General features: G+C 51.7%; 1 protein-coding gene across 2 annotated transcripts in view; it reads left to right on the forward strand.

The window, feature by feature from the left end:
• The window catches only part of atp9a (ATPase phospholipid transporting 9A), a 244,853-nt gene that overhangs the window by 60,830 nt on the left and 170,302 nt on the right, over nucleotides 1-13,721 (forward strand). For both annotated transcript variants that reach the window (XM_086005302.1, XM_086005301.1), the window contains exon 5: nucleotides 1,060-1,118. In XM_086005302.1, the coding sequence (XP_085861428.1) occupies nucleotides 1,060-1,118 (59 nt within the window). The remainder of the gene's footprint in view (nucleotides 1-1,059; nucleotides 1,119-13,721) is intronic.

Raw genomic sequence — 13,721 nt, forward strand, 5'->3', positions numbered from 1 at the left:
TATGTGGTCGGAAGCTCATTTCGGGGTCAAATATGACACCAAGGTTGCGAACAGTGTGGTTCAGCCTCAGACAGATGTTAGGGAGAGGGATGGAATCAGTGGCTAGGGAACGGAGTTTGTGGCGGGGACTGAAAACAATGGCTTCAGTCTTCCCAATATTTAATTGGAGAAAATTAACTGAATGATCTGTCACCCTTAAAGAATATGAATGGAATCACCTGTGCCTCTTGAACTTTTTTAATTGATTTCATGTAGAATAAAATGCCATCATTTAACGGATCTTTATTGTTATAATTGGTGGTTGTTATGGGCATAATGAGCATCTTCTGTGCTGGAGTGAGATGCCAGCAGCAATTGTAAAGCACTAAAGCTTCACCTCAGGTTCATTTGGAGTAAGAGGCCCTATCCAGTGTAAGATGTGCTGGAACTGTCATTCTGAGGCTGAGTAGATAGCTTGTGGTGTCGTTATTGAGCTGTTGTGGTTGATCTATTTTTATCAACTTTAGTCTTGTGCTCCTACTGTAAACACTTACTGTAGCTAGACATCCACATGCTGTTTCTGGATCAGCTCAAAATGTCTACAGGTAACACTATCTGCAAAACTTCACAAAACTCTACTCTGGACCATGGAACTTTCTCCCAGTCAAACCCTGTTACCTCAGGGGGGGGAAGGGGGAAGCTTCTATACCTTCCCTCCTTAAGAAAAAATGAAGTGGGCTTCCAACAATTGCAGTATGGGTAACTGCAACACCTAGTGTGGCACTGAGTACTTAGACACAGGAAATTCCTGATGTGTACTGTCAACTGATGTTACCTGGAGTGGAAGAAGGGGTGCTACCCCTGGCCCCAAGCTAGGTCAGGGTTCCTAATGAGGATAGACATTGAATAACCCTCTTCCTGGAAAGTTGGTTTGTGTGGATGTTGAGAGAAGAGTGTATTAGCCTGAGCTCTTGATGGGTCGGACCCCATCATTCAGTTGCCTGTATAAATGGGTTATTAATTGTAATCTGTGACTTTGATAAAGTTTTGCTAATCTGTATTCTTCCTTTGTCACTCCAGGGACTGTGGTTGTCAAGAGCTCGAACATTCAAGTGGGGGATTTGATTATTGTCGATAAGGTTTGTATTTTCATTTTGATTTAAAAAGTCATTTCTTTCAAGTAGAGTCACAATGTGGTAGGAAAGATATTGGAATCTTTACTCAAAGATGTAACAGAAAAACATTTAGATACCAAAAATATAATAAAGAGTAGTCAGCACGGATCTCCAAAGGGAAGATCATGCTTGACCAACCTTTTGAATTCTTTGAAGAAGCAACAGAAAGAGTAGACAATGGTAATGCAGTTGATGTAATATACATGGACTTTCAAAAGGCCTTTGATAAGGTACCGCATAGTAGACTCATGACTAAGGTCCGAGCATGTGGAGTCAGGGGACAAGTAACAGAATGGATTGCAAACTGGCTACAAAACAGAAAACAGAGAGTAGGGGGTTAAAGTTAGTTACTCAGACTGGTGGAAAGTGGTGTGCCACAGGGATCGGTCCTGGGATCACTGTTGTTCCTATTTACATAAATAATTTGAACTTTGGAATTGGAAGTACAATATCAAAATTTGTGGATGACCCTAAGTTGGTGGGGGGATGATGTAGCTAATACTGAGGAAGACTGCGACAAAATACAAGAAGACATTAACAAAGTTGCAGAATGGTTGTGCAAATGGCAAAATAATTTCAATATAGATAAGTGTGAGATATTGTATTCAAAAGCAGAGAAGTTATGTTCAAGTTGTATTGAAGCTTGGTTCGACCGCACTGTGGACAGTTCTGGTTTCCATATTACAAAAGGGATAGAGAAGCACTGGTGTAAGTGCATAAATGATTTACAAGGATGGTACCAGAACTAAGAGGGTACAACTATCAGAAAAGACTGAACAGGCTTTGGCTTTTTTCTCTGGAAAAGAGAAGACTGAGAGGTGACCTGATAGAGGTCTTAAAAATTATGAAGGGGTTTCATAGGGTAGGTGTAGAGTAGGTGTTTCCTCTTGTGGGGGGAGTCCAAAACTAGGGGCCATAAAGATAGTCACTAATAAATCAAATAAGAAATTCAGGAGAAACGTCTTTATGTGGAACTCACTACCATATGGAGTAGTTGAGGCGAATAGCATAGATGCATTTAAAGGAATGCTAGATAAACACATGAGTGAGAAAGGAATAGAAGGACATGTTGAAGAAAGGTGGAAGGAGGCTCTTGTGCACTGTTCCCGCTAAGGTGCGCGGCTGCATGGACGCGCACTGATCCCTGAGCTCCCGCGCACTTTAATTGAAATGCCGCATAGAGCGCTGGACAGCAGCTGGAGTCGGGGAGGGGCTCAATACATATTGGACCCAGCAATCCAGACAGAGTCGTTCATGAGTCTTCCAACCTCAGAGCCGATCCCAATTGCAGCTCTTGAAGAGTGTGTTCCGATGGTCGATGGGTTGCTGTGTAACGCTGGGAGGGGTTTGGTTTTCTCCCTTGAACTTTCAGCTGGACAGTGGGAGAATCCCCCACACTGTGATTATTTGCCTTTGCAGCCTTTTATGCTGGCTCGTGGTATATATCAGAACCGCGCATGCGCAGTATCCAGTTGGGCCACACTTTCGTGCAGAGGTCCGGGAATCTGTTGGTGACCGGTGGGGGGGGGGGTAAGATCGAGGATCGTAAGGGGAGACAGAGAATCGGAGTGGGGGGGGGCTAGAGAGAGAGAGACGGGGGGGGCTATAGAGAGAGAGACTGGGGGGGCTAGAGAGAGAGAGAGACTGGGGGGTGAGAGAGACTGGGGGCTAGAGAGAGAGAGATTGGGGGCTAGAGAGAAAGACTGGGGAGAGAAAGAGTGGGGCGAGGGAGAGAGAGAGAGAGGGAAAGACTGGGGCGAGGGAGGGAGAGAAAGAGAGACTGGGGCAAGGGAGAGAGAGAGAGAAAGACTGGGGTGGGAGAGAGAGAGAGAGAAAGACTGGGGCGAGAGAGAGAAAGACTGGGGCGAGAGAGAGAAAGACTGGGGCGAGGGAGAGAGAAAGACTGGGGCGAGGGAGAGAGGGAAAGACTGGGGCGAGGGAGAGAGAGAGAAAGACTGGGGCGGGAGAGAGAGAGAAAGAAAGACGGGGTGAGGGAGAGAGAGAGAGACTGGGGCGAGGGGGAGAGAGAAAGACTGGGGCGAGGGAGAGAGAGAGAGAGAAAGACTCAGGCGAGGGAGAGAGAGAAAGACTGGGGCGAGGGAGAGAGAAAGACTGGGGCGAGGGAGAGAGAGAAAGACTGGGGCGAGGGAGAGAGAGAAAGACTGGGGCGAGGGAGAGAGAGGGAAAGACTGGGGCGAGGGAGAGAGAGATAGGGAAAGACTGGGGCGAGGGAGAGAGGGAAAGACTGGGGCGAGAGAGAGAGGGAAAGACTGGGGCGAGGGAGAGAGAGAGAGAGAGAGGGAAAGACTGGGGCGAGGGAGAGAGAGGGAAAGACTGGGGCGAGAGAGAGAGGGAAAGACTGGGGCGAGGGAGAGAGAGAGAGAGGGAAAGACTGGGGAGAGAGAGAGAGAAAGACTGGGGCGAGGGAGAGAGAGAGAGAAAGACTGGGGCGAGGGAGGGAGAAAGAGAGAAAGACTGGGGCGAGGGAGAGAGAGGGAAAGACTGGGGCGAGAGAGAGAGAGAGAGAGAGGGAAAGACTGGGGTGAGAGAGGGAAAGACTGGGGCGAGGGAGAGAGAAAGACTGGGGCGAGGGAGGGAGAAAGAGAGAAAGACTGGGGCGAGGGAGAGAGAGAGAAAGACTGGGGCGAGGGAGGGAGAAAGAGAGAAAGACTGGGGCGAGGGAGAGAGAGGGAAAGACTGGGGCGAGAGAGAGAGAGAGAGGGAAAGACTGGGGTGAGAGAGGGAAAGACTGGGGCGAGGGAGAGAGAAAGACTGGGGCGAGGGAGGGAGAAAGAGAGAAAGACTGGGGCGAGGGAGAGAGAGAGAAAGACTGGGGCGAGGGAGAGAGAGAGAAAGACTGGGGCGAGGGAGAGAGAGAGAGAAAGACTGGGGCGAGGGAGGGAGAGAGAGAAAGACGGGGCGAGGGAGGGAGAGAGAAAGACTGGGACGAGGGAGAGAGAGAGAGAGAGAGAAAGACGGGGCGAGGGAGGGAGAGAGAGAAAGACGGGGCGAGGGAGGGAGAGAGAAAGACTGGGACGAGGGAGAGAGAGAGAGAGAGAGACTGGGGCGAGGGAGAGAGAAAGACTGGGGGGGAGAGAGAGAAAGACTGGGGCGAGGGAGAGAGAGAGAGAAAGACTGGGGCGAGGGAGGGAGAGAGAGAGAGAGAGAGAGAGAGAGACTGGGGCGAGGGAGGGAGAGAGAGAGAGAGAGAGAGACTGGGGCGAGGGAGGGAGAGAGAAAGACGGGCGAGGGAGGGAGAGAGAGAGAGAGAGAGACTGGGGCGAGGGGGAGAGAGAGAGAGACTGGGGCGAGGGGGAGAGAGAGAGAGACTGGGGCGAGGGAGAGAGAGAGAGACTGGGGCGAGGGAGGGAGAGGGAAAGACTGGGGCGAGAGAGGGAAAGACTGGGGCGAGAGAGAGAAAGACTGGGGCGAGGGAGAGAGAGAGACAAAGACTGGGGCGAGGGAGAGAGAGAGAGAAAGACTGGCAAGGGAGAGAGAGGGAGGGAAAGACTGGGGCGAGGGAGAGAGAGAGAGGGAAAGACTGGGGCGAGGGAGAGAGAGGCAAAGACTGGGGCGAGGAGAGAGAGAGAGAAAGACTGGGGCGAGAGAGAGAAAGACTGGGGCGAGAGAGAGAGACTGGGGCGAGAGAGAGAGAGAGACTGGGGCGAGAGAGAGGGAGAGACTGGGGCGAGGGAGAGAGAGGGAAAGACTGGGGCGAGGGAGAGAGAGAGAGGGAAAGACTGGGGCGAGGGAGAGAGAGAGGGAAAGACTGGGGCGAGGGAGAGAGAGAGGGAAAGACTGGGGCGAGGGAGAGAGAGAGGGAAAGACTGGGGCGAGGGAGAGAGAGAGGGAAAGACTGGGGCGAGGGAGAGAGGGAAAGACTGGGGCGAGGGAGAGAGAGAGAGGGAAAGACTGGGGCGAGGGAGAGAGAGAGAGACTGGGGCGAGAGAGAGAGAGACTGGGGCGAGGGAGAGAGAGGGAAAGACTGGGGCGAGAGAGAGAGAGAAAGACTGGGGCGAGGGAGAGAGAGAGAGAAAGACTGGGGCGAGGGAGAGAGGGAAAGACTGGGGCGAGGGAGAGAGAGAGGGAAAGACTGGGGCGAGGGAGAGAGAGAGAGGGAAAGACTGGGGCGAGGGGAGAGAGAGGGAAAGACTGGGGCGAGGGAGAGAGAGGGAAAGACTGGGGCGAGGGAGAGAGAGGGAAAGACTGGGGCGAGGGAGAGAGAGAGAGGGAAAGACTGGGGCGAGGGAGAGAGAGAGAGAAAGACTGGGGCGAGGGGAGAGAGAGAGAGAAAGACTGGGGCGAGAGAGAGAGAGAGAAAGACTGGGGCGAGAGAGAGAGAAAGACTGGGGCGAGAGAGAAAGACTGGGGCGAGCGAGAGAGAGAGAGAAAGACTGGGGCGAGAGAGAGAGAGAGAGAAAGACTGGGGCGAGGGAGAGAGAGGGAAAGACTGGGGCGAGGGAGAGAGAGAGAGAAAGACTGGGGCGAGGGAGAGAGAGAGAGAAAGACTGGGGCGAGAGAGAGAGAGAGAAAGACTGGGGCGAGAGAGAGAGAAAGACTGGGGCGAGAGAGAAAGACTGGGGCGAGCGAGAGAGAGAGAGAGAAAGACTGGGGCGAGCGAGAGAGAGAGAGAAAGACTGGGGCGAGGGAGAGAGAGAGAGAAAGACTGGGGCGAGCGAGAGAGAGAGAAAGACTGGGGCGAGGGAGAGAGAAAGACTGGGGCGAGGGAGAGAGAGAGAGAGAGAGAGACTGGGGCGAGGGAGAGAGAGAGAGAAAGACTGGGGCGAGGAGAGAGAGAGAAAGACTGGGGGGAGAGAGAGAGAAAGACTGGGGCGAGGGAGAGAGAGAGAAAGACTGGGGCGAGGGAGGGAGAGAGAGAGAGAGAGACTGGGGCGAGGGAGGGAGAGAGAGAAAGACTGGGGGCGGAGGGAGGAGAGAGAGAGAAAGACTGGGGCGAGGGAGGGAGAGAGAGGAGAGAGAGACTGGGGCGAGGGGGAGAGAGAGAGAGACTGGGGCGAGGGAGAGAGAGAGACTGGGGCGAGGGAGGGAGAGAGAGGGAAAGACTGGGGCGAGAGAGAGAAAGACTGGGGCGAGAGAGAGAGAGGGAAAGACTGTGGCGAGGGAGAGAGAGGGAGGGAAAGACTGGGGCGAGGGAGAGAGAGAGGGAAAGACTGGGGCGAGGGAGAGAGAGGCAAAGACTGGGGCGAGGGAGAGAGAGAGAGAGAAGACTGGGGTGAGAGAGAGAGAGAAAGACTGGGGCGAGAGAGACTGGGGCGAGAGAGACTGGGGCGAGAGAGAGACTGGGGCGAGGGAGAGAGAGGGAGAGACTGGGGCGAGGGAGAGAGAGAGAGGGAAAGACTGGGGCGAGGGAGAGAGAGAGGGAAAGACTGGGGCGAGGGAGAGAGAGAGGGAAAGACTGGGGCGAGGGAGAGAGAGAGAGACTGGGGTGAGGGAGAGAGAGGGAAAGACTGGGGCGAGAGAGAGAGAGAGAGAAAGACTGGGGCGAGGGAGAGAGAGAGGAAAGACTGGGGCGAGGGAGAGAGAGAGGGAAAGACTGGGGCGAGGGAGAGAGAGAGAAAGACTGGGGCGAGGGAGAGAGAGAGGGAAAGACTGGGGCGAGGGAGAGAGAGAGAGAGGGAAAGACTGGGGCGAGGGAGAGAGAGAGAGGGAAAGACTGGGGCGAGGGAGAGAGAGAGAGGGAAAGACTGGGGCGAGGGAGAGAGAGAGAGGGAAAGACTGGGGCGAGGGAGAGAGAGAGAGAAAGACTGGGGCGAGGGAGAGAGAAAGACTGGGGCGAGAGAGAGAGAAAGACTGGGGCGAGAGAGAGAGAGAGACTGGGGCGAGAGAGAAAGACTGGGGCGAGCGAGAGAGAGAGAAAGACTGGGGCGAGGGAGAGAGAGAGAAAGACTGGGGCGAGCGAGAGAGAGAGAAAGACTGGGGCGAGGGAGAGAGAAAGACTGGGGCGAGGGAGAGAGAGAGAAAGACTGGGGCGAGGGAGGGAGAGAGAAAGACTGGGGCGAGGGAGAGAGAGAGAGAGACTGGGGCGAGAGAGAGAGAAAGAATGGGGCGAGGGAGAGAGAGAGAGAAAGACTGGGGCGAGGGAGAGAGAGGGAGAAAGACTGGGGCGAGGGAGAGAGAGAGAAAGACTGGGGCGAGGGAGAGAGAGAGAGAAAGACTGGGGCGAGGGAGAGAGAGAGAGAAAGACTGGGGCGAGGAGAGAGAGAGAAAGACTGGGGCGAGGAGAGAGAGAAAGACTGGGGCGAGGGAGAGAGAGAGAAAGACTGGGGCGAGGGAGAGAGAGAGAAAGACTGGGGCGAGGGAGAGAGAGAGAAAGACTGGGGCGAGGGAGAGAGAGAGAAAGACTGGGGCGAGGGAGGGAGAGAGAGAAAGACTGGGGCGAGAGAGAGAGAAAGACTGGGGCGAGGGAGAGAGAGAGAAAGACTGGGGCGAGGGAGGGAGAGAGAGAAAGACTGGGGCGAGGGAGGGAGAGAGAAAGACTGGGGCGAGGGAGGGAGAGAGAGAAAGACTGGGGCGAGGGAGGGAGAGAGAGAGAAAGAATGGGGCGAGGGAGGGAGAGAGAGAGAAAGAATGGGGCGAGGGAGAGAGAGAGAAAGACTGGGGCGAGGGAGAGAGAGAGAGAGAAAGACTGGGGCGAGAGAGAGAGAGAAAGACTGGGGCGAGGGAGAGAGAGAAAGACTGGGGCGAGGGAGAGAGAGAGAAAGACTGGGGCGAGGGAGAGAGAGAAAGACTGGGGCGAGGGAGGGAGAGAGAGAAAGACTGGAGGGAGGGAGAGAGAGAAAGACTGGGGCGAGGGAGGGAGAGAGAGAAAGACTGGGGCGAGGGAGGGGGAGAGAGAGAAAGACTGGGGCGAGGGAGGGAGAGAGAGAAAGACTGGGGCGAGGGAGGGAGAGAGAGAAAGACTGGGGCGAGGGAGGGAGAGAGAGAAAGACTGGGGCGAGGGAGGGAGAGAGAGAGAAAGACTGGGGCGAGGGAGAGAGAGAAAGACTGGGGCGAGGGAGGGAGAGAGAGAAAGACTGGGGCGAGGGAGGGAGAGAGAGAGAAAGACTGGGGCGAGAGAGAGAGAGACTGGGGCGAGAGAGAGAGAAAGACTGGGGCGAGAGAAAGACTGGGGCGAGAGAGAGAGAAAGACTGGGGCGAGAGAGAGAGAAAGACTGGGGCGAGAGAGAGAGAAAGACTGGGGCGAGAGAGAGAGAAAGACTGGGGCGAGAGAGAGAGAAAGACTGGGGCGAGAGAGAGAGAAAGACTGGGGCGAGAGAGAGAGAAAGACTGGGGCGAGAGAGAGAGAAAGACTGGGGCGAGAGAGAGAAAGAAAGACTGGGGCGAGAGAGAGAGAAAGACTGGGGCGAGAGAGAGAGAAAGACTGGGGCGAGCGAGAGAGAGAGAGAAAAAGACTGGGGCGAGGGAGAGAGAGAGAGAGAGAAAGACTGGGGCGAGGGAGGGAGAGAGAGAGAGAAAGACGGGCGAGGGGGAGAGAGAGAGAGAGACTGGGGCAAGGGAGAGAGAGAGAGAGACTGAGGCAAGGGAGAGAGAGAGAGAGAGAGACTGGGGCGAGAGAGACTGGGGCGAGGGAGGGAGAGAGAGAGAGAAAGACGGGCGAGTGAGGGAGAGAGAGAGAAAGACTGGGGCGAGTGAGGGAGAGAGAGAAAGACGACGGAGAGAGAGAAAGACTGGGGCGAGGGAGAGAGAGACTGGGGCGAGGGAGAGAGAGAGAGAGAGACTGGGGCGAGGGAGAGAGAGAGAGAGACTGGGGCGAGGGAGGGAGAGAGAGAGAGAGACTGGGGCGAGGGAGGGAGAGAGAGACTGGGGCGAGGGAGGGAGAGAGAGGGACTGGGGCGAGGGAGGGAGAGGGAGAGAGAGAGAGAGAGAGACTGGGGCGAGGGAGGGAGAGAGAGAGAGATAGAGACTGGGGCGAGGGAGAGAGAGAGAAAGACTGGGGCGAGGGAGAGAGAGAGAGAGAGAGAGAGAGAGAAAGACGTGGGGGAGAGGGAGAGAAAGACGTGGGGGAGAGGGAGAGAAAGACGTGGGGAGAGAGGGAGAGAAAGACGGGGAGAGAGAGAAAGTCTGGGAGAGAAAAACACGGAGATAAAAAGACGGGGGAGAGAGAGACTGGGGGAGCGAGAGCGAGACTGGGGCGAGAGATAGAGAGGTCAAAATTGTTTGACACCTACAGAATGTTGGAAAACTGTACTTTTTGTTATGTAAGCTTTGGCAATATGGTTCCCTGTAAACTTTCATGCCAATAAAGCATTTGAATTGAATTGAATTGAATTTAAAGAGAGAGACAGGGACAGAGAGAGATAGTGAGAGTGAGACGGGGACAGAGTGAGAGTGAGACGGGGACAGAGAGAGAGAGGTGAAGATCCGGACACGTGTAGTCCTTTCCCGGGGACTGAGTTGCGGCTGCACTTTGGAACAACACAGGTGGAGGCGCAGCACATTTAGATGACATTAAAAAGCAGAACTTCAAAGGTAATAATCTCTGAACTGTTTGCTGGGCCACACGCAAATTGGCATAGGGACAAACAGATTAGTGGTTTAAATGCGTGGCTCAAAGAGTGGTATGGGAGGAAGGGGTTTCAGTTCATGGGGCACTGGCCCCAGGTACTGGGGAAAGAGGGAGCTGTTCCGTTGGGACGGGCTCCACTTAAACCAGGCTTGGACCAGTGTTCTGGCGAACCGAATAACTAGGGCAGTAGACAGGGCTTTAAACTAATGAAGGGTGGGTGGGAGGATTCAGGAAAGAGTAAGTTTAAAAGCAGCGAGAGAAATGTCAAGGCTCTAGAGCAGAGTAGAGTTTTGGGTAAAAATAAGCAGACGGTCAGGAAGGGACAGAGAGCATAACAAAGGTAATAAGGCATCAGTGACTAAGGAAACATCAGGAAAAATAGAAATAAGTCAAAGCTAAAGGCACTATATCTGTGCGCAAAGCATTCGCAACAAAATGGATGAATCAGTAGTGCAGATAGAAATCAATAGGTTTGATCTAATAGCCATTAAGGAGACGTGGTTGCAATGTGGCCAAGTTTGGGAACTAAATATGACTTAACTTTTAGAAGCGATAGACAAAATGGAAAAGGAGGAGGGGTAGCCCTGATAATAAAGAATGGGATAAAGACAGTAGAGAGAAAGGATCTTAGCTCCAAAAATCAAGAAGTAGAATCAGTTTGAGTGGAGCTAAGGAACAGCAAGGGGCAGAAAACATTGGTGGGAGTTGTTTATAGGCCCCCAAACAGTAGTTGTAATGTAGGGCAGAATATAAATCAGGAAATTAGAGGCGCATGTAATAACGGTAATACAGTAATCTTGGGGGACTTTAATCTATATATAGACTGGGCAAACCAAATTTGCAGTAATAGTGTGGAGGACGAATTCATGGAATGTATGCAAGATAGTTTTCTAGATCAGTATAGAAACATACATAGAAACATAGAAGATAGGAGCAGGAGTAGGCCATTCGGCCCTTCGAGCCTGCTCCGCCATTCAACGAGATCATGGCTGATCATCCAAACCCTAGCACCCGGTCCCTACACCGACAGCCATCCCACCCAAGCCCTATCCCCGTAACCCCACATATTTAATCCCCCCTAACACTAAGGGCCAATTTTTATCATGGCCAATCAACCTAACCCGCACATCTTTGGACTGTGGGAGGAAACCCACGCAAAAACGGGGAGAATGTGCAAACTCCACACACAGTCACCCGAGGCCGGATTTGAACCCGGGTCCCTGGTGCTGTGAGGCAACAGTGCTAACCACTATACCACTGTGCTGCCCAATGTTGTGGAACCAACTAGGGAACAGGTTATTTTAGATCTAGTATTGCGCAACGCGAAAGGGTTAATTAATAACCTTGTAGTAAAGGGGCCTTTAGGGAAGAGTGACCATGATATGATAGAATTTTATATTGAGTTTGAAATTGATTTAGTTAAATCCGAAACTAGGGTCTTAAATCTAAACAAAGCAAACTATGTAGGTATGTGGGGTGAGTTGGCTAATGTAGATTGGGAAACTACATTAAAAGGTATGATGGTAGAGAAGCAATGGCTAGCATTTAAAGAATTAATACATAATTTACAACAAATATACATTCCTTTAAGGCACAAAACCCCCACAGTAAAAGTGGTCCAACCGTGGCTAACAAGAGAAGTTAAAGATAGTATTAGATCAAAGGAAGAGGCTTATAGTATTGCCAAAAAGAGTAGTAAGCCTGAGGATTGGGAGGATTTTAGAATTCAGCAAAGCAGGACCAAGAAATTGATAAAGAAAGGGAAAATAGAATATGAGAGTAAACTAGCGAGAGACATAAAAATAGACTGTTGCAGCGATTCGAGTGCATCGCCACTAAATAATCGAGTTCGACTTCGACGAACTATAAATAAGTTGTTTATTTACAGGAACAGGTTAAATACAACAGGTAAGGTAGCAGGTAAGATGGCTGACTGTAGGAGCACCGTGGTGTAGGTCTTTCCCCAGCGGGGACAAGACGAGGACTAACTAGAAGTTTCCGAGCTCAACTGCCAGCAGGTTCCTGTAAAGTCCGCGCCTCAATAATACACGGACTTCAGGAGAACAGTTTAACAGGTACTTTACTGAACAAGAGGCAGCTTGAAACTGAAACTACAGAAGCCTGCTAGGGCCTTTTCTACAGGGGTGGTCACTGCCGGTACTGCAGTCCAAGACCAGTTATTCCCTTAAAGGTACATACACAACAATTCGTCCCCTTTTAGATAAACAGTACACATCATTCATTTAACAACTAAATAATAACTAATTACAATTACAATTTTCTCAGTAATATATACATCAACTGAAATAGTCATTTATAAGTTCAGTCTTTGAGGAGGCTTCCTGATCCGGACTGGATAGCGCCTTTCTCGAGTATCCTGTTCTGGCGGTGGAGTCAATTCTGGCTCATTGTCATTGGTTGGTTTGTCAGCTTCCATAACCCCTGCTTCTGAGGTAGACGCAATCTGTACTTCGGGCTCATTACCAGGTGCACATGCTTGTGGTACAGGTTTGGCTTGTTCCTGTGACTCTAGAATCTGGTCAGCATGGCGTCTCACGATGCTCTCTCCAACGTCCACTGTGTACATTAGTGGTCCCTGCTGTGTGCATATCGTGCCTGGCTGCCATTTTTCTGTTCGGTTGCCCTATCTTGAAGCTCCTGGTTGGCTTCTCATTTATGTGCTGGAACTGCTTATCCTCAACATCTCGTATTATGTTTGGTTTGAGCAAATCCAAGCGACATCTTAGTCTCCGGTTGAAAAACAGTACGGCTGGAGTTTGGTTGGTTACTGCATGTGTCGCATTCCGGTAAGCAAACAGGAAGTTATCCACCTTGTGTTGCAGTGGTATGTCGTCGTTATACATTGCCTTTATGGCCTTTTTAAAGGTCTGAACAAACCTCTCAGTCAATCCATTTGTGGCTGGATGATATGGGGCAGATGTGTAATGTTTCACCCCATTATTCTTCAGGAACCTCCGGCAATCCTCAGACACAAACTGTGGGCCATTGTCGGAACAGATCTGTTCTGGCAACCCATTCCTGGTGAAGATGGTCCTTAGGACTGCAATAGTTTTCTCCGTGGTGGTGGAGGACATTTTAATGACCTCTGGACATTTCGAATGGGCGTCCACAGCGATTAGAAACATTGAGTCCATAAATGGACCAGCGAAATCATGTGTACCCGTTGCCATAGAAACATAGAGATAGGAACAGGAGTAGGCCATTCGGCCCTTCGAACCTGCTCCGCCATTCAATGAGATCATGGCTGATCTTCGTCTGAGATCATAGCTGATCTTACCAGTTCAGTACCCCGTCCCCGCCTTTTCTCCGTAACCCTTAATCCCCTTAGCCTTCAGAAATATATCCAATTCTCTCTTGAAAATATTTATTGAATTAGCCTTCACAGCCCTCTGTGGCAGGGAATTCCACAGGCTCACCACTCTTTGAGTGAAGAAATTCTTCCTCATCTCTGTTTTAAATGATTTGCCCGCTATTTTTAGACTGTGGCCCCTGGTTCTGTGCTCCCTGGCCATTGGAAACATTCTCTCTGAATTCAGCCTGTCCAGGCCTGCCATAATTTTATATGTTTCGATGAGATCCCCTCTCAATCTTCTAAACTCCAGTGAGTACAAGCCCAAACTATTTAATCTCTCTTCGTAGGTCATTCCCGCCATTCCAGGTATCAGCCTGGTGAATCGCCGTTGCACTCTTTCCATGGCAAGAACATCCTTCCGCAGATGGGGCGACCAAAACTGTACACAATACTCCAGATGCGGTCTCACCAGCACCTTGTACAGCTGTAGTAAGGTATCCCTATTCCTATACTCGAACCCCCTTGATATGAAGGCCAACATACCATTTGCCTTCTTAATCGCCTGTTGCACCTGCATGCTCTCCTTCAGTGACTGGTGCACAAGAACACCCAGGTCCCTCTGCACTTCCCCATCTCCCAATCTATTGCCATTTAGATAATAATCTACCCTCCTGTTTTTACCCCCAAAGTGGATAACCTCGCATTTATCCACATTATAGTGCATCTG

The sequence above is a fragment of the Somniosus microcephalus genome, chromosome 13, assembly GCF_052327205.1.
Source record: "Somniosus microcephalus isolate GS21.2 chromosome 13, FLI_Smic_1.0, whole genome shotgun sequence".
NCBI lineage: Eukaryota > Metazoa > Chordata > Chondrichthyes > Squaliformes > Somniosidae > Somniosus > Somniosus microcephalus.